This window comes from Chenopodium album, chromosome 3, assembly GCF_948465745.1.
Source record: "Chenopodium album chromosome 3, dcCheAlbu1.1, whole genome shotgun sequence".
Taxonomy (NCBI): domain Eukaryota; kingdom Viridiplantae; phylum Streptophyta; class Magnoliopsida; order Caryophyllales; family Amaranthaceae; genus Chenopodium; species Chenopodium album.
In genome coordinates this window covers 80,395,406-80,415,642 of record NC_137836.1, presented here as the reverse complement: position 1 = coordinate 80,415,642, position 20,237 = coordinate 80,395,406, and the positions used below count along the sequence as shown (strand labels likewise).

The window sequence follows — 20,237 nt, the reverse complement described above, 5'->3', positions numbered from 1 at the left end:
TGTTGTGTCAAAATTATTTTAGGTGCAGCTCACACATGGTCAAAGCACATGTCTACCAAGGCGTGTTATGAATGCATAGCCAAGTTTAACTTTACTCCAGATGAGTAAGTGTTATATTTTGTGTCTTGTCATGCTTTGTAAAAAAAAAGTTCAAGTATAGCTAATGTTCCACCACATCTAGACGGCACAAGCCGCATAGTAATGTACCATGGTTATATCCAAGTCGTGCTATGTTTTATACCGTATATTGTGTAAGGTTATGATGTGCCACAAGCCGACTTAAACAAGTGTCATTATCTAAGAATGAATATTTTTTTATTATTGAAATTAGTAATCAATTATTTAGACTTTTCATAATGAGCTAATATAATCCATCAACACTTAATATAAGTACTCTGTAGCGTTTTCCTTAAAAAACTTATACATGAAAATAATAAAGTAGTGTTATTTTAGAACTTCAAACTGCTCATTTGCTCAACCACATACAAACAAGCTTAGAAGTGAACACTGGCCTCAAAGATTTGAAAACAGAACATAGGACTGTATCAATAGTAACTTCTTGCCAAAAAGAGGAGAAGAAGAAGAAAATGAGATAAAGGAGCATACTAAATACAGCCAGAGCCACTTTATACAATTAGATAATGAGCATTAAGGGGGTTAAAAAAAAAAAAATTACAAAGAACAAGATAAATCAATCAACAAAATAGTAGAGCTGGTAAAATCCACCACTACAAAAGTAGATATAAAGGAATGACAAGCAAAAATGTCATTAGAGTTTAAAAATAGCATGACTTTAGTCAATGCATAAACACAACTAATCATTGATTGGCAGGGAAAGAGAGGTCGCCCAAGCAATTAAAGACCAAGAGTCCAAGATCAAAATACCATATCCAGCAATAGACATGCTCTAAATAAATAAACAGTCCAGCAATTAGTCACTTTCTGTAACCAAAGTACGGCTACAACGAGCTACAAAAATAAAAAAATAAAAAAAAAATTAAAAAAAAAATGATAATTCGAGCTCAGTACCACTCATGTTCCAGAGTAGACACTGGTGTTAGCAAGTTTAGATCAGCAATCAATCAAGGCAAAGCTCGCGCAAGATAACCAGATAATGTTTGCTTGATTTCTAGAGGGCCATCAGGAAGCACTATTTTGCTGGGATATTGACGTCCATTTGTAAACATGTACTCTTCATGAACACTCTCATCTCTTCCATATATATATAAGCCAGTGAGGACGATGTCAACCAATAAAAGAGAGCATTCCACATCAATGCAAATGGTGACAGTTGGAGATCCAAACAATGCTTAGCGGAGTATATAAAAATGACATGTGGGACTGAAGAAAGTATTAACAGGCTAACAGCACATTTGGTAGCCAGTTATAAAAAGCAGTAATGGAAATGAAATAGTGTAATTTGACAATGAAATATATTTACATAGAAATGCAACTGTATCCCCAAACATGTGTTTCTCCTCATTATTGTTCAATTCCACTCAATACCATCCCAAATGGATGGATAGTAATGACAATTTGTGAAGAAATTTACATAATTTGGGGTGAACTAGCATTACCATGAGAATGGACATTGAAATTTTTCTTACAAATTACTCCGTAATATACAAATTTAATCTCATTACCACCATTTATTAGCACTTACCAAAGAAGCTGTGACATTATTAAAACTTACTGTCAAGCTGAATCCTTCTGGAGAAGTATCAAAACATGAGTTATCAGAGTCAAAAACACGATTTAAGTTGCCTGGTGTCTTACGAAACTTTTCAGTAGCTAAGTTCTCTAATGCATCATCTCTTACAGAATGTTGCCCTTCATCTGATGTTTTTGGCCGTGGCAATACTACGATTCCAGCCTCAGAAACTGAAACCAAACAACCAACATATAAGAGAATCAGAGCAATTAGGCTTTTGCACACAAACAGTGTTTTCAAATTAACAGCCACACAATGCAGATAATAACAGCATCAGCAGCATCAGATTGCCCAGATGCAACAGCTTCTGGATCAATGCCATCGCACAAGCTTCAGCAGAGGCAAATTGGTGGGAATCATCCTTTTTTCCTGCCTCTTCGCTTCTTGAAGTACTTGGACCTTCTTCAGTGTTATTAAATTCTCTAAACTCACAGAGATTTCCAATGGAAAGACCATTGGGTTTCTCATCAGCCCAAGTTACAGAACGTGCAAGTTTCTTTATCCCAGAAGTTCTAAGAGCATATTTTCTTTTGGATAAACTAGAGTTAACAACTTTCCACAATGATATTCATCTTTTACATGCGTGCTACATGAAGTAGAACCATTCTGATCTTGCAAAAAATAAACTTCAGCTATGCTTGCATTCTGATCCAAATTATTTCCATCATCAATTAAAGCTGAATCCATGCCTTCTTCATACCAATAAAACAGTCACACTCCTTATTTTGTACTGAATAATGTAGAGAGTATGAAAATTGTCCGGTGCACATAACAAAATAGAGCAGCAGCAAGATGACCTTGAATAGTTAAATAATGTCCTGTGTAGAAGGGCTGGACTCTTCTACCATTGAAATATCATTTATATGCTTCCCATTCCCGACTTATCTCTATTATATCTGTACAATAAATATTATGCTCGATCAATATCAAGGAAGTATATACATAAGCTTAACAACCAATCTTCTATAACGCGTGCCGACTATAGACTGAATGTTTCAGGCTGCCTTTGCCCGTATGTGGCACAGCCTACTGCCAATAAAGCATTTATATCAGTAAATAGTAAAGAGTTCAAATTGCGCCAATATGTATCATTCATCAAAATCTTTATCTTGAGTGGAAAGTCATTAAGATAGGCAATTTTGCATACATTATCTGTTCAACTATCCCCAGGATTTTGTACAGCTACATAAAAAGGAATAATATCATCTTCACAACCATAACTCCATCATCCTGCTAGTAAAGAAAAGCATCAACTGCAGCTAATGATACTATGACTCAGATCATTAGGCACCCAACTTGCATATATAATAGTTGTCACAAAAGAAACATATTTGTCACTATGCTGCAAAAATAGAATTTTTATATGAGGGAATATATGACAGAACTAACGATTGGACCTAGACAAAAAAAAAATTAAGCCAAATAATTAGGCCAGCTTTAGTTGTAATATAAAGGGATAGTCAATAGTCATAGCCTCATAGGAGTAATGCCTAGATACAGTTTGCATAAAAATAAGATTCACAAATAGCATAAACACAACAGATGCAAGATAGTAAATAAGCAAAACAATTGACAATATGAAGTAAAAAAAGCCTACTTTTTGTTGTTCCCTGCAGTATTTTCTTCCTTCCCTAGCGCAATAACTACTTTCTTTAAAATTGCTTCAGTTGGCTGGTGGGCATTCTCAACTGCCTTTGAAATTGCTTGCCATTTCTCACCATGCTTGGGCTCTGCAGTGACACAACGTTTCAGCACTTCCTTCTGAATGTCCTCGTTTCCATGCTGAAGTTCAAATTTGTAGTACAAAGCCCAGAAATCCCCAATATCTGGAGCAAGTGTCACTGCTCTATTAAGCTGATCCCTTGCCTTGTCTACCTTCCTGTCATGCCAAAATAGTTTTGCAACTGCAGCTATGACATGGGGATCCTGGTCACATTTTGTAATTGCATCTGAGCTCTTCGATTTTCGTTGAGGATGGGGAACATTCTCAATTTGAGCCGCCCATAAGAAACCACTGTTAGGACATTCTTGGAGGGCCTTAGCCAACAAGTTATCACCCTCCTTTTTGTTGCCATGCCACAATTCAGCTCTAACAGCAGCAAGCCACAATTCAGGACTCCGAGGATTCTTTTTCCTAGCCATAGTAAAAACAGCTCTAGCTTTACTCAACCCAATCATCTTCTCTTCTATATTTGCAAGTGAAAGCCACAAAGGAATGCAATGTGGGCAGTTTTTAAGACCAGATTCATAAACTTTTTTAGCCTTTGCTTGCTCTCCAGACCGCTCATGAATCTGACCAAGCATCAACCACAACTTGAAGAATGATGGGAACCGCTGCAGACCTTCGTCAAGAAGTTTCTTCTCCTCCGAAACATTACCAAGTTCTCTCTCAACAATAGCTGATTTCATCCAAACTCTTTCCGTGCCTCCTTTTTCTCGAGCCTTAGCAAGTAGCATTTTTGCCCTTTCAGGTTCATGGTTTTCAAATTCAAGCTTAAAAGCAGCAAGCCTAATCTCTTCAGAATTTGGAATAGCAGCATAAGCTTCCTGAAGAATGGCTCGAGCAGCAGGCACATCACCAGCAAGCCATTTCTCTTTTGCACCCATAAGCCAGAGAACTTCGGCCTGGGGCACATATGTGACTGCCCTCCGCAACAAGGCATCAAGAGATTCCCTTGTTCCATGACTCTTCTCCAATTGTGCTGCTTTAAGCCATATACTCTTCTTTGTCAAAAAGACAGACAGAGCATGAGAATATATAGCCCTTGCAGTTTCAACATACCCTCTCTTCTTGCACTCTTCAGCATCAGCCACCCATGTTCTCTTCCTATCTTCTTCCTCTACCCTGACACCGACAGTGTGCTTAATAATAGCTAGGCAAGTAACTACAGACCCAGCACGCTCGGAGGCCTCTGCTTCTCTCATCCAAGCTTCTCTATCAACAACAACTCCATCTCTTTGTAGGGCCCTGATACCCCTCTCTATGATCTTCTCAACCATCGCAGTATTTCCATTACCTTCTTCCAACTTTGCAGCAGTAATCCAGATAGCTGGTTCCTTTGGGAGCTTTTCTCTGGCCCTGTTAAGCACTTTCTTTGCCCTCTCATATGTTTCCAGCCTAGCAAGAGCAAGCCACAATTCAACATGCAAAGGACAGCTCTTTACAGCCTTCTGAAGAAATAGCTTAGCCTCATCCTCATTAGCAAGCTCAACAACTGCCTTCCAAAGTCTCACTGACTTTGGAATATGTTGAAGCCCCTTTGTCAGCACCCTGATCTTACTTATATCATCTTGCTCCAATTTAGCAGCCTGAAGCCACAACTTCACAGAATTAGTAATTGCTTTAACTCCCCTAGCTATCACAGCCTTGGCTTCATCAGGGCTCACCAAACGACATGCCTCAAGCCACACATCCTCGTTCTTGGGACACTCCTCACAACCCTTCTTGATAAACTGTCTAGCAGTCTGGATCTTGCCAGCAACCTCCTCTAGCCTTGCAGCTGCAATCCAACCAGGAGGGTGCTTTGGATTGGTTTGTATAATAGATTTCAACAGCAACCTAGCCTTCTTAATATCTGAAATTTCTGCATCACTTGTAATCTTCATACTTTTAAGATCAGTTAAATAACCTTTCGGGTCAACAACAGTCTGCCCTGTAACAGAATCAGATAACCTATCAAGCTTTAGTGACAACACAGTACCCCTCCCCTCACCAACAGCAGTTAAATCAGTAACACGAGTCTGTCCCCAAGGCGTCTCCGTTCCACCAGCAGGTCTACTCTTTGGATCAAGGGCTGTAACATGCTTTTGCTCCTGTCTAGCCTTCTCAAGAAGAGTATCAGGCACAGGCACAAAACTCTCAAACCTCCTCTTCTTATTCCTCAAAGAATAATCTCCAATCTCCGGGAGACTATCCCACTCCTCTGCAGACAAATTATGCAGCTTCCTTTTCAAGTCTGCAAACTGCTCAGTAATTTTGGGATTTAATGCATTATAGTTTTCAATCTCCTCCTTCAGCCTAGCCTCCCTCCTATCCTTCCTCCTCGAGTCCATCCTCTTATCAATCTCCTCCCACACAGCATCCGCCTCCTTATCATCCTCATCATACTCTGCCAGCGCTAACAATCCAACATCATTCCCTTCAAACTCATCAAACTTTTGATTCTCATCATACCCTTTTCCCTCTCCTTCCTCCTCTTCCTCCTCCTCACCAGCACCCTTCCCCAGCCCACGGCCCATAGTAGGGATCGCAGCACTACCAATCGTAGTAGCGGAACGGTCAGGCAAGTCCGGGGCTGCTCGGGCAGGCCCAATATCAGACCGGGTCGTAAACCCGGTAGCCCCACGACCCAACCCGGCAACATAATTCGGTGGGGGCTTTGCATTCAAGAATTCAAGCTTCCCCTTTGACTGCACAGGAGGTTGCATACCACCACAAAAAGGGATATACAGCATTAAAGTCGAATTCGATTGAATTCCCAAATCAGCAATTACACAATCAACATTACCAATTACCCTTTTCGATGATGATAATAAAAATTGGTTTTCACTAGGAATTCCTAATTTATCAGTAATAGTATCATGAAGATTGCCTAAGGTTGTTAATTTAGGGTTCATATCAAGAACTAGGATATTCCTATCAAATGTTATGAGATTAACCATTTTTTAGTGAAAATTACAAGTAATTATCAATGGAAAATTAGGGATTTTGCGAACAATTAAAGAAAACAGAGGGAGAAGGAATTACCTGTAGAAGAAGGAAGTTGAAAGAGCTTCAAAGGAGTTGCACTGCGATTAGGGAATTAGAAGGGAGAATAGTCGGATTTTATGTTAACTAACTCTAAATCAATTTATTTTTTTTTTGACAAAAAGAAAAGGCTAAACCCACCTATATAGGCTAATCTAAAAACCCCACATCAATTTAGGAATTAGGATATTTTAATTGCTGTCAAAGTAGAAATAATCTTATTTCCTAAAATTTATCTAGTTTCCTAATTTCAATCCTCATCAAACTAGAAAAGCATAATTGATTATGTTTTCTTTCTTTAAAAAACCACATTGAAGTTATGAAATCCTGAAACAAAAGAGGAAAGAGAAAGAAGAAGATGGGTGGGGTTTGAGGAAGGGCATATGTGTCCATTCAATATAAATGTGGGCAGTTTTGATAAATATTGTTGGCGGTAGTTAACACCCCCTATATTTTCTTTCTTTAAAAAAAAAAACAAATATAAAAATTATTTTCTGAATTTCCTTGTTGGGTGATATTAAATTACTAAAAATTTATAAAATTGTTATTGCTAATTCTTTTTAGAAATCTTTTTTGACTATAAAATTCTTTTCCAAATGTTCAAAGTTCATTCATGATAAGTTGATTCTGAGAAATTTCTTTGAAAACGATTTTGAACCAGCTGCCTAAACATGTAGTAATATATTTTGTACTTGGCATTTTGAACATATTCATTGAGAAAGCTTGAATTCTCACACGATGAATATAACACAGGAACCAATTCATACTACCACCTTAATAAATCGAAGTGAAGGTAAACAAACACTAAACATTTGGTACATTTATATACAACTAGGGTATCATAGCTAAGTTATTTCTTATTTGGCTATCACCAATTTAGGAAATACGTAGTTAGGTTATACTCCGTATAAGTGTTTCTAAAATGGATATATACGTAGTAGATGAGAAGCTTTGCTTTTGTATAATGAGGTTGTAATACGTTACAGGAAATAAGTTAAAAAAAAAAAAAACCGAGAATCAATTGTGATGAGATAAAGCTATTGTATAATCAAAGAATATGTATAATGAGGCTAACGTAAAGAATTATGATGGATTAATATTCAATATGATCACATTTATATGTTTTCCGTGTTAGAATTTGAAATTGTAATTTCGATATAAGAGTCTTACCACAATGTGTGAATCGTGAATAATTAATATTTATGCAATAAAGAGTCGTGAAAATTGTGATTAGGCTTATGTGTAGGATGTTCACAAAAGAATTATAAACTCAACTATTTTTTTTGTTTTAGACTTTTCTCTGACCTACATAAATGGATTGATCTTGTGATGTTTAATAAGAGTTCTTAGGGCATTTACCAGTAGAGTAAATTCAATTATAATCGTATTGGTTGCTAAATACGAAGTATGTTTTTTTTTTTTTTTTTTTCCCTCCTAAGAATAGCTATTGTGGACATGTAAGCCTGAAATAATGACAATTCCACAAAAAAATCTTGAAATATTATACAAGACAAAGGAATTATAACACTTTAACCAAAATTGGGATTAATATATAAAAACTCAGAACAGAGGATAAACCCCTGATTTTAGCAATGTAGCATTGTAGTTTATAATACATAGTAATTAAATAAACCCAGTAAGGAATTGTCAAAATAAACTAAGGAAAAAAATCCCAAAAAAGCTTGAAGTTTGCAAACTGGATGAGATCTTGGTGAGCAATATGGACAACAAAAGGTAGGCTGCACCTCTTTTCAAAAAAAAAAAAAAAAAGGTAGGCTGCACCTTTGGGTGCTAAAACTTCCGATGGTATGATAACGTCAAATTCTCCTTTGCCACAGCATATTTAAGGCCGTCAGTTGCAATGTAATCAGTCACTTTTGCTCACTTAATTGTCTTATGAGATCGGGACTAAGTGACCTAAATACCAAGTAGCTGAGATTGGGGCATCCCTTTACCATCAAGAAGTCCTCCAAACGAATTTATGCTCGATAAGCAGAAATCAATGGCTTCCATACTCAGATTAAATCCAATTCTGCCAAGTTCCTGTAAGAACTATTCAGTAATCAACATTTCAGAAGCTCATACCTTAATTTTATAAAATCCCAAATATATCTATGATCGTAACATTTATGAATTAAATCATCATCAAGTTGGAAAAATAAGCAAAATTTTAGCAAGACAGTATAAAAATACTGAAATGTTACACTACATGATAGTTAATTCAATACCCATATAATTGACCAATTTTTTTCCCTAAGAGCCAAAAAATAATGGACACAAGTACACAACAAAGGACACATCATTAAAGTAAAAATCCCACTCAAACTACCCAATTAATATCATGTATTATCAATACAAACAACCAAAATCACTTAATTGAAGTTCATACTTAAGTATCAAAAGTCTAGCTCAATTAGCTCATATGATCCCATAATCAGAATTGAGCTATAAACATTAAATTACTACAGTATCACTCCTCAAAAACACTGATTAATCTTGATATCAGAAATCATATAATCACTATTACATCAAGTATCAACAAATACATCATCAAAATGAATAATGTAACGCGTGCGCGGGGGGGGGGGGGGGGGGGGGGGGGGGAGCGTATATCTGAAAACATATGAGTGATATGACACAATCTAGTTTAATTATGAACACTCCCTTTCCCCTCCAAACACTATCTAGAGGTGGTACGCTGCCAATATCATTACTACAAGATACGAAGAAAAGACACAGCCTAAATGATCCAAGAGAAACAGAGCAAGATCAGAAGCCTACAACAAGATAGATTTAAGATAACATTTACTACCTTTTTAATCTCTAGAGCCATGTAGCGTGCATTTTTGAACCACTTGTTCACCTGTCCATAGAAAAGAAAAGACATCAGTGTCTTATTATGATCATACAGAGTAGTTATCAGCACACTGAAAAAAAAGGATCTATGATCAAACCTTTGAGGCAAACTGGTATAACAGTACTAATTAATTAAATCTGAGGCAAACTGGCATCACATTACTAATTAAATCTGAGTCAACTTGTATAATGGTAAGACCTCATCTCAAGGGCCTTATATATTATGTATTCTTTTTCAGAAGTCTAGTTCAAGTGTCAAAGAGTTCAACTTAGAATATCATATTAAAACTAACTACAAATTAACTTACAACCTATTCAGTAACTCTTTAGTGAGAACATCAAAGAATAAGGTTAGAGAGGTGCATTGCTCTCACAAAGGACTGAGGATTAGGGTGCGATAAACCTAACTGAGTACAGCATATTGTACAGGACGGATGCAGATAAGCTACCAAAAGAAAGAAAAGCATTCTGTCAAGGCAGCCAGCACTAAATAAATCTGTAGAATCCTTACAGAAATTAATTCAACAAAGAAAAGAAGAGAGACTCAATTCGGAGTGGTTGATCCAATATTAGTTTTGACCAAACTAAGATCTGAAGCTAAGTTTTAAGAAGTTGGACAGAAATTTGTAAACATGAAAAAATTTACAAGTTGTAGCTCATAACAGTTTTCGGGTCAAAAAATGCAAAAACGAACATGGGCTACATAATTGACCAAAGAGTTGTAATGGGCATCAATGGAAGGTTTAGTTACAAGTACATCCATGAGGCCGTGACCGTTTCATATCAAGTAATATTTACACATACATCATAAAATCTAGTTCTCTTTCCAATTCTGCTGCAACTTTCCTAGCTTTAGTAAGTATGGTAACTTCATGAGTCATGACCACTAATTCAATTAAACAGCTCAGGAAAGCAAATCATATAGAGGATATAATTTGATTATTTCCTAGGTATGCCTATTACATGAAAATAATAAACTTGTGTCAAAAAAAAAAAACAATAGACTGTCAAAGTGGAGGTTAGTATTGGTTGACACTTGACAGCACATTATCTAATACTCGTGCAAACCAGAAGTACGGATTATCACTACCAATTCGATCGTCAATTACAAACTCGTCAGAAAATGCCAATGGTTTCAATTAGCAAGGATGTAAGAGTGAGGAGGTGCCGGCCATGGCTCAGGGTTTAAATTAACCATTGATTCTTATAGGGTTGTACCCACATCATGCAAATTTTGCTTCTAGGAATTGTCAATGAATCAGAACAAGATTGAATGAATAGTTCTCAGAAAGTTAATTCGACTAATATATGACTTGTTAATTGGTGATTAATAGTGTGTGATTATACATATGCCAACATAACAATATATCGTGTATTCCCCTTCCTACTTTAAAGAAATTTCCACTTTACAAGTTCAATTGGTTCGCCATGGAAAAAAGAAAAGAAAAGAAAAGAAAAAGTATTGATCCAATAAAACTACTGCACTGCATTAGAGCACTGCATACCTAACTTCCTTGGATTTGTAAATTTGGAAAAAGAATACATTTATTCTATTTGAACATAATGTATGCCAAAGAGATATAAGAACATCCACTAATTAAATTAAGCTACCAAATCTGAGAATTCATTTGTAATGTCATAAACTTTCCTCATTTAATTTATGTAGAAATTAATATTGAAGTCGTTTATGGGGATCTAATCCAAATCTTCCTTTACAATGTACTCCGTGTATCAAAGAAGTAAGAGGAAATAAGACAAACAAAATGTAATCAGCGCTTGCTAGTTGCTACCGGGATTAAAACCCTGATGCTATCCCACTAACAACATAGCAAACTACTAACATCAAGTCCTAAAGTTCTAGACCAATAAGAGGAGACACATGCTGCAAAGAGCCTAGTGTCCAAAATACAAAATATTCATGTAGGCTCTCTTTTCCTCGACTTATTTACACAAGTTTCAGCAAAATTCTCTCATGTTGTAATTATAAGTTCAATCCCTATTTTTAATACATCATACTCCCACCATCTCATATTACTTGGCCAACATTCCTATTTGGATGACTCAAATTAGTTGATCCATTCCTCTAATGGAAAGTTAATCTTCTCTACCGTTTTTTCCTTAATATCGGTCCCATATAGACTCATTTCTTTGAACTTTCTACTTTTTCTCCCTAAAATTATTGTGCCATCTTCTCATCGAGCAAATATATTAAGACAAGGAATAATTTTTTTCTCTTTTTTTTAGGTGCAGCACACTTGGCCCATCCTAGAGAAGTCCCCAACTAAGATTTAAGACTCATAAAAGAAAATGTGAGCCTAGGTCACCACGAACCACAAGAAATTGCCAAAAAAAAAATATGCAAATCCAGTAACATTTGACACAAATATAATATAACCAATAATATAACAACTATTAACTGTCCATGAAATAAATGTCTATACACGGATAAATATAAACATGTAAAAACTTCATAATGTAACTAACAATTACACAGTAAGATATTTATTTTCTATTCTCTTGTTCTTTTTTTTATTTGCGAGTTTTAAGGGGATCTTGTTACCAATGGAGAATCAGGCTATTGTTATGTACAAATGAGAAAATTCAATGACTCCAATGAAGTTATCATCTTTTCAGCAACAATACTTAGCTAAATCAATACATAAAAAGCTACAGCACAGAATAAAGAAAAGTTTTGAAAAAAAGGCGTTCTGTTAATTACCTCTGATGCAGCCGAGTCAGCAGTAAATAAGGAACACACAGCATATACTTCGGGACTAAACCTCTTTTGAGGCAGTTCATAAGAAAATCAAAGGCAATTTACAGGGGTAATTTGGGCATGACACTGTTCATAAGAAATCAAGGGCTTTGAGCAAGTTCTTTATTTGGGTTCCACGGCTTTTATAGGTTAGGGATGTGCAGCAAAAACACTTGGCAGCTAAACTATACATACAAGGGTCATTAATCTTCTAGTTCATCTTCAATAAATTCTTCCTCTTCATCCTCGTCCATTTCATCATTTCCATCTTCTTCTACTGTATCATCATCATCAGTTACAATAAAGCCTCCTAAGGTCTCATCCTCATCGTCTTCAGATTCTTCCTCCTCTTCCCTAGTGCTTGTGTTGGTGGAAGATTTTCCGTTTGTTGTACCTTTTTGCCGTACGCCATGGTCTTTTGACCGAGTATCATACTTTGGTCTTTGAACCTTCCCTGCATTCGTGGTTAGTTCCTCGCCTTCACTCTCAGCAGTCCACTCCTCTTCTACATCATCATCTTCTCCTCTATTAGTTTTCTTCCTCTTCCTCCCACTTGTAAATCCTTTCATCTCAGAATCCTCCTCATCATCAGAATTTCTCTTAGGATCGTCAAGGAACCAGTCCCATTTCTTGATATCACGAATCATGTGTTTCGGATACTGATCAAACTCGTGTCCAATCATAAGAAAACCAAACTCTGCAGTGACACAAAGGAAGAAGAGTTGTTACCATGACTATTACTCCATATTCAAACAGATCACACGGTCACAGAACAGATAATCACCAGGAAATGCATTCCAGGAATTCGCAACTAAGTTTACCAATAAATCACAATTTAAACAGACATATAAAGCTAATGCATTTTTCTTTCCAATCAGAGCTCTCAAACACACTAGAATTCTCAGTGAGTTAGCTCATTATCCATTATCCTCGCGAAGACAGCAATGAAACTATCAGCTACATCACAAATCTTTCAAAAACTAAACTCTCCAACTTCGCAAATTGCAATAACAAATTCACTAAACCGCTTAAACCTGCTCAGCAAAAGATTAAGCAATCAAGCCATAAACACACCTACACTATCTAAAACCACAAACCCACAATTACTTAATTAGCACTCACAAATCAGAAATCACAATCAAATTACATACAGTAATGCAAATGGGTATCAATTAATGCTGAAAATACATAAATAAATACTGCAAATTATATTTATGTAAAATAAAATTAAAGAAATTGAACAAACCTTGAATTGGATCAATGTTAGAAAGATCAACAGAATCCAACCCAATGTCCTCAATTTCTTCAAACCCAGAAGCAGTTTCCAAACTTTCACTCAAATCAGCATTAATTCTTCCCTCAACTTCCTCGCATTGCTTTTCTCTCTCTTCAAAAACATCTTCAATATTCTTGAGAGTAAACCAAATAGGGGTTTTAGCAGAAACACAGAACAAATCATCAATACCCAAATCACCCCTTTGAAATCTCTTAAAACCTTTAACATTTCCATTTTCCTGCTGTTTTTTGTGAACCCAAATTGGGTTTTTTCCAAGGACTTCAAATGAAACCCTAGGAGCTGTTTGGGGATCTTCTGAGGGATTAAAATCGAACGAAACTTGACGACGAGAAACTGTTAAGTCGTTTGAGTAAAACCCATTTCCTCTTCCAAAAATGGTGGTTGAATTTGGTTTTAGTTTGAATTTTGAACCATCTGAACCTTCCATTTCCATGGTTTTGGTATGTATTTGTCTTTCTGCTTTGAGTAGAAGATTGCTTTTTCTGGAGGGAATTTGTTTTTTTTTTCCCTGCCAAACGACGTGCTAACGTGCTACTTATTGTTTTTGCTACGAGTAATAGTGCCATCGTGTATTCATGTTCTAGCAACTTAACTTTGGGCTGATTTTTTTTTTAAAAAAAAAAACTTGACTTTGGGCTAAGTTTTGTGGGTACCTTACATAGAAGCCCATAGGTTGGCTTTTGACGCAAATGTTAAATAGGTGCACCACGTCTATACTTTTGAACATTTAGTAAAAAAATCTGAACAATTTAAAATTTTGAACATGTAGTAAAAATATATGAACATCGCAAATTTTGAACATTTAGTTAAAAAATCTGAACAATCGCAATGCATTACACCTATACTTTTGAACATTTAGTAAAAAAATCTGAACAATCGCGAATTTTGAACATTTAGTAAAAAAATCTGAACATCGCAAATTTTGAACATTTAGTTAAAAAATCTGAACAATCGCAATGCACCACACATATAATTTTGAACATTTAGTAAAAAATATGAACAATAAAAAATTTGAACTTTAAGTAAAAAAATATGAACAATCACAAATTTTATATTATTGCAAGTCAAACAAATTTTGAAATAAGTTTGTTTGACTCGTAATAATTCAATAGTTCTGTAATATAAACTGAACATTTACTGTATACAAAATGAACATTTCTTTATAAAATATGGACATAAAAATTGCATGTTTATGTTCATTTTTTTTTTACTAGATGTTCATATTTTTGTAAAATGTTCAAATTTTTTTCACTAAATGTTCAAAAGTATAGAAGTGGTGCACCTATTTATAGGTGCACCATGGTGCACATAATACTAATTGGGCTTTTGACACTTAGATAGTAGTACTAGAGTTGTTTATAGGTCCAAGACCGGACCGAAAGAATCAGTCCATAGCCCATACCGGACCGCTTTGGACCGATTTAAAATTTTTTTTAAAAAGAATACTAAATTTTTAATAAAGTTATGGAAAACACGAAAAATGTAAAGGAATAACTATATTTTAACGTCATTTTTTGTATGTTTAGTAAACAAAAACTTATTAAGTTAAAGCAGTGTAGGCTTATGAAGGATAATTTTAACCATTATTTAAGGTTTCAACCATATTTTTAATAAAAAAATCGGTCCAATCCAATATCAATTTTTATAGGGTTTGGACCGAACCGAAGACCGAAAAAAGGAATTTCAAGACCCGAAGACCGGACCGAACTCGGTCCGGGGTGGTCCGGTCCATTTTTTCGGTCCAAACCGATTTATGAACACCCCTAGATAGTACCAATAATCACACTGGTTCAAGGAGCACCGTGGACATTAAAGAAGCCAAGAATTCAAGAAAGTATATACTCCGTATAGTACCCTTAAGCGCCGCGTGTGACAACCACTTGCTGGTCGTGCTTGGTCTCATATATTGATGAACATGTAAAAAATTCATTCGTGTTTATTCATTGATAGGAGTCTTTATTTTTGCTATATTTGAATAAATGATACTCTCTTCATTTCATATTATTCTTATTAGTTTGACTAATTTTGTCTCAAAAAAACATTCCAAGTAAGAAGGACAGTATAAAATGATAGGAGTATAATGCTTCATACATTAGATCTAGATTGCATCTTTTCGCCTAAAATTTACTTCGTATTAAAAATTTTGGTCCAGATTGAACTTGATCGGAGCTTATTAGACTAAAATTGAACTTCCACAAATATATTAAATTTTATTATTATTATTATTTTTTTTTGGTAGCATAGTTGAATGCTTGTAATTACATCACCTGAAATCCTTAATCAATGAGGTTGAGCATTATGTTGTTTCAAAAAAAATAAAACGTTAATGATGGTGTTGTGTGTTATTTTACTAACAAAAATCGAGAAACCGTAACTACTAACTAGGGATCACTCTTGTGAGTGTTAGATTTTTATTTTATTTTACTTTTACTTTTGTTAGCTTATTTATTATGAGCATTGAGCATAGAGATAGATTAAATGAGATTGATTAGATACCTTGAATAATAGAACCATACAAAAAAAATGTACCAGTATGAGATTGGTTACATACATAATACATTAATGTGCTTGATCAGATCATTACATAGAATTTGTAAGTATGGAATGGATACCCTACCTAATTATGTTAAACTAGTCTAAAAGTGTTCCACTATATTGGTAGTTTAGTACATGCAATTTCAATACTCAATATTTAAACTGAGCTGAACTAGTCTCAGTATTCCACTATATATATATAGGGCTTGTTCACATTTACTAAAATGAGCTGAACTGAACTGAACTAAACTGAATTGAGCTGAAATGGATATTTTATGAGAGAGGGAAATTAGGAGCTGAACTGAACTAAACTAATTGAAGCTGAATTGAACTGAACTGATTGGAGGTGAACTGAACTGAAATTAAGTAAATATGAAGAGACCCTGAGAGAGAGAATGAGTACAATTATACAACATATAGAAAAATACTACTCCATACTAGGAAAAAAAAAAACAAAATTGGAAGGCATGGAAGAAGAAGGTATGACAGGTATGAGGTGTACAAAAGTAGGTTAACCCATCCAATAAAAACCTTAAATTACTCCACAAAAGAAGCAATTATGTTCTTTACACAATCTAATCACAAAAGAAGCAATAATTAAGACACCCAGTTTATTCAATATTCCTCTGTTTAACCAGCCCCTCCTTTTTCCCTCTCTCTCCTTTCAAATTCTTTCTCTCAACACACCGTTTAAACCGGAACACCATCTTCTTACCTCAAAAATAGAACCCTTTTAAATTTTCTCCCAGAAATTCTTCTAATTTTAAAGATTTTATTTTTTAAAAAATTAAAAATTGTTTGAGAATGACAACTTCTGTAAAGAACAATTTCATGCCACCCAATTTGATTTCTAACCTTAATCAAGCTCTTTTAAGGAGGAAAGATGCAGAACAAGATGAATCCTCTAAACCCACTTCATCTTCTTCTAAAACTGAGAATGTGAATCTTGATCTTGAAGATGAAGACTGTAAAAAACCCAGAATTTTGGTTACTAATGGTGATGGAATTGAATCATCTGGGCTCACCTACCTTGTTGAAGCTCTTGTTAAAGAGGGTCTTTACAATGTCTTTGTCTGTGCCCCTCAAATGTAAGTTTTTTCGTCTTTTGCCATATCCAATAGCTGAAGCTTCGGGTACACCCGGGTGTATAATACAAATTTAATGTCGTACCTCTCTATTTATGTTGTGTGGGTAGACATTGTATTTTTGTGAAATGGGTTTGTCTCTTTTGGTTAATAAAAATTTGATTTTGTTGACAAATTTGTGATTGGTTTATTATAAATTACAAACAAAGTTATACATTTGTATGAATTTATGTTTATTTTTTATTCATTAAATTTCTGATTTTGGTATATGATAATGTATTGAGATGGGTTGCCTTTAGGTTAATTTAAAGCTGATTTTTGATGGTAGGGATAAATCAACATCAGGTCATGGGGTGACATTTGGAGAAACAATTGCTGTAAGTTCTGTTGAGATGAATGGTGCCACAGCTTTTGAGGTTTCAGGTACATTTTATGTTAGGCCAAAATCTGCTTCCTACAATGTTATGATAAGTTTATATTTGTCACATAAATTTGCCTCATGTTCAATTAGGTAAGTTGATTCTTTTTTGGTTAGACCATATATGCTTGGTTCTCTCTTAGTGGTTGATAATGTATCCAAAGAATGATAAGATGTTTATTGGCATTCTTGTTACTTAGACTCTTCATTTAACCTAAGGTGTCAACAACTCAATACTCGATTACTCGGCTACCTTATGGTGGTTCGATATGTTACACACTTAGACTCAATCCTTGGACGGGTTTTTTAACCTGAGAGTAGCCTGTTCTGAACCATATTCCTAGTTCTGAACTATGCAGTTGAGATATGAGAAATTGAATATATTTATCTTGCAGCTTGTCATACAATCACATTAAACCTATGCCGTATTGTGCAATTGTATTCTTTAATGCAATCACTTTATTTTCGGTCTTGGTCCTGTTGGTGCTTTATTAGTTTACTGAGCTATTGCTTTTGTTGACTACAGGGACTCCTGTTGATTGTGTTTCACTGGCATTGTCCGGGGCTTTATTTTCTTGGTCCAAACCTATGCTGGTATCACTCATATTTTCATAATTTCAGAACATAGAGAGCATACATAGGGGTTTATGCCTTGCAGCTGACCAATTTAGTGTTATGTTTAGGTGGTTAGTGGGATCAACAAGGGTTCAAATTGTGGGCATAATATGTAAGTAATCTGTGTACTTTTTAACATTATCTTTAATATCTAGTCACTTGCTCTATAAGTTATTAATGCAAAACTAAAAATTTCTTTTGTTACAATGACAAAAACAAGAAGCAAGTGTTCAAAATGCACCTTAACTGGAATATTATTTGTAAATATGTAATGAATCCAGAGCTTGATTTGTGCTACATTTGCTTTCTCCATTGGAATTCTTTGTCACTGATGGACCTTTAGGTTTTACTCTGGTGTTGTCGCTGGGGCAAGAGAAGCATTAATTGGCGGTGTTCCTTCAATTTCCATATCGTTGAATTGGTATAGTTGAAGACTATCTATTGGTTGGAATATATAGCTACAATGTCATTAGTGTAACTTACACTTATTTTCATATGATTTGTTTACAGGAAGAAGAACGAAAGCCAGGAAACTGATCTCAGGGATGCTGTGGCTGTTTCAGTTCCAATAATTAAAGCTGCTCTTAGAGATATAGAAAATGGAGTCTTCCCTAAAAAGTGTGCATTTAGCGTGCAAATCCCTACGTTTCCCTTAACAAATAAGGTTCATGTCTTTCTGCAACTCCTGACAAAAATGAGTGAACATTACTAGAACCTGAGGAATCTTAGGGGATGCTGGTTAAGGGTTCAAGATAACTAAGCTTAGTCTGAAATAATCTATGAACTTGGCTTTTCAACAGGGCTTCAAGGTGACGAAGCAAAGTTTGTGGAGATCTACTTTGTGTTGGCAGGCTACATCTGTCAAAAGGCATCCGTTCATGTCTAATCAACCTTGTTTAGGCTTTCAGCTTGCACAACTTGGTCGAGATGCATCTGCTGCTGTGAGTAAACTCTAACACCGACATTGATTGATCATTACAGCTTACTTTTATCGATTCATGTTTTCTTCCTTGGCAGAGATCTTGATATTTATTCTTCAATGGTTCTTGAAACTTAGGGTGCAGCTCGCCATCTGACTGGTCAAAAGAAGAATGTGGAGATTGAATCAGTTGGTTTAGCTGGGAAATCCAAGGCTAACCATGTTGTAAAAAAGCACTTCCGCCTTGAGGTGAGAAATGTTTTGCAGGACAAACTTATAAGAATCAACAATATATCATCAAATAGAATTTTCATATCTATTTACATACTGCAAGTATAACAAAAATGGGATGATAGTCATGCATAATTTTTTTTACTGTGGCAAACAAGTATCCTTCCATATAGTATGTTTCTTACATGATTGTACACTTGCAGAGATATACACAAGTCACAAATGGAATAATATTAGTTGTTAATATAGCCTCATACTGATAATTAAGGGAACCAATTATGTCTTTGAATCCCTTTCAGTTTATCGACAAGGAACTTGATGGAGTGGACGAAGATTCAGATATCAAAGCACTTGAAAGCAATTTTGTAAGTAGAATATGAGGGACACTTTTTTCATTTTCTTTCCCAAATGTAGCCACTTTTCTCCCCCATTGTCCGATTGGTGATTGCTTCATTTGATGTAGAACAAGGGCTTTTATTGTGCATCTTCAGATAATTGTTTAATTTGTATACTACTCTCTATAAAGAACTTAAATTTTAGTGGTTATTGACAGGTTGCTGTTACTCTCATATCTCTATCTCCCTACATGGAGTCAGACATTCATACAGCGGCTGCAGATTGGATTAGGTCTACTTTCAAAGAAGACCAATAAGATCCGTCTATATATTCCTATCATTGGTTGATAATTAAGCCGTCGGTTCAAAGTGACATAACCTAGGAACATATGTTGTGTTATTTTAGGTTTACATCTTCTTTCTTATTCTTCGCTTTTCTCTAGTTGTGGAAGCTTAAGAAAATGCTTCCATTTGTTATTTAGAATTGAAGAATGTTGTAAATGGCCGGCTTTTTGCTTCTTTTTCACCAGACCATTTCAAGTTAAGAGTCTACGGGGTTATATTTGTCCTCAGCACCTCTCTTAAGTTGTGGCTTGTAGAGTTGTAGCTTTTGGCTGTTGTATTTCAAACAAAATTTTGTAATCAAGTTGAGTTAGAGATTGATGATTATAAAATTGTTTCATCTGCTATGTTATAAAAGTCTTCCATCTTGGTATCTCCTGAACCAGTGGCT

General features: G+C 35.2%; 4 protein-coding genes across 6 annotated transcripts; 1 reads left to right on the top strand and 3 right to left on the bottom strand.

The window, feature by feature from the left end:
- Positions 1 to 889: 889 nt before the first annotated feature.
- LOC145624420 (protein STABILIZED1-like) lies at positions 890 to 6,799 on the bottom strand. Of its 2 annotated transcripts, XM_081677450.1 has the most exons (3): positions 6,459 to 6,799; positions 3,309 to 6,121; positions 890 to 2,607 (listed from the first exon to the last, which is right to left on the bottom strand). In XM_081677450.1, exons 2-3 carry the CDS (start codon positions 5,948 to 5,950, stop codon positions 2,571 to 2,573), a joined length of 2,679 nt encoding a protein of 892 aa, XP_081533576.1. In that variant the 5' UTR covers positions 5,951 to 6,121; positions 6,459 to 6,799; the 3' UTR covers positions 890 to 2,570. The 2 variants fall into 2 exon arrangements, with proteins under 2 accessions (XP_081533576.1, XP_081533575.1); XM_081677449.1 differs by lacking the exon at positions 6,459 to 6,799 and having other exon boundaries at positions 3,309 to 6,436.
- On the bottom strand, positions 1,083 to 2,398 carry LOC145625487 (putative RNA polymerase II subunit B1 CTD phosphatase RPAP2 homolog). Its single transcript, XM_081678514.1, has 5 exons — positions 2,265 to 2,398; positions 2,003 to 2,223; positions 1,664 to 1,881; positions 1,507 to 1,567; positions 1,083 to 1,309 (listed from the first exon to the last, which is right to left on the bottom strand). The coding sequence occupies exons 1-5, from the start codon at positions 2,396 to 2,398 to the stop codon at positions 1,083 to 1,085; spliced, it is 861 nt and encodes a 286-aa protein (XP_081534640.1).
- A 1,250-nt stretch (positions 6,800 to 8,049) lies between the features above and the next one.
- On the bottom strand, positions 8,050 to 13,866 carry LOC145618978 (uncharacterized). 2 transcript variants are annotated; one of them, XM_081673591.1, is made up of 5 exons: positions 13,316 to 13,866; positions 12,034 to 12,766; positions 9,271 to 9,321; positions 8,241 to 8,510; positions 8,050 to 8,203 (listed from the first exon to the last, which is right to left on the bottom strand). In XM_081673591.1, the coding sequence occupies exons 1-2, from the start codon at positions 13,797 to 13,799 to the stop codon at positions 12,273 to 12,275; spliced, it is 978 nt and encodes a 325-aa protein (XP_081529717.1). In that variant the 5' UTR covers positions 13,800 to 13,866; the 3' UTR covers positions 8,050 to 8,203; positions 8,241 to 8,510; positions 9,271 to 9,321; positions 12,034 to 12,272. The 2 variants fall into 2 exon arrangements, with proteins under 2 accessions (XP_081529717.1, XP_081529711.1); XM_081673585.1 differs by lacking the exon at positions 9,271 to 9,321 and having other exon boundaries at positions 8,241 to 8,490.
- A 2,542-nt stretch (positions 13,867 to 16,408) lies between these two features.
- On the top strand, positions 16,409 to 20,195 carry LOC145618972 (uncharacterized). Its single transcript, XM_081673580.1, has 10 exons — positions 16,409 to 16,989; positions 17,315 to 17,409; positions 17,931 to 17,998; positions 18,088 to 18,131; positions 18,363 to 18,440; positions 18,530 to 18,683; positions 18,820 to 18,960; positions 19,077 to 19,187; positions 19,469 to 19,534; positions 19,723 to 20,195. The coding sequence occupies exons 1-10, from the start codon at positions 16,706 to 16,708 to the stop codon at positions 19,819 to 19,821; spliced, it is 1,140 nt and encodes a 379-aa protein (XP_081529706.1). The 5' UTR covers positions 16,409 to 16,705; the 3' UTR covers positions 19,822 to 20,195.
- Positions 20,196 to 20,237: the final 42 nt, after the last annotated feature.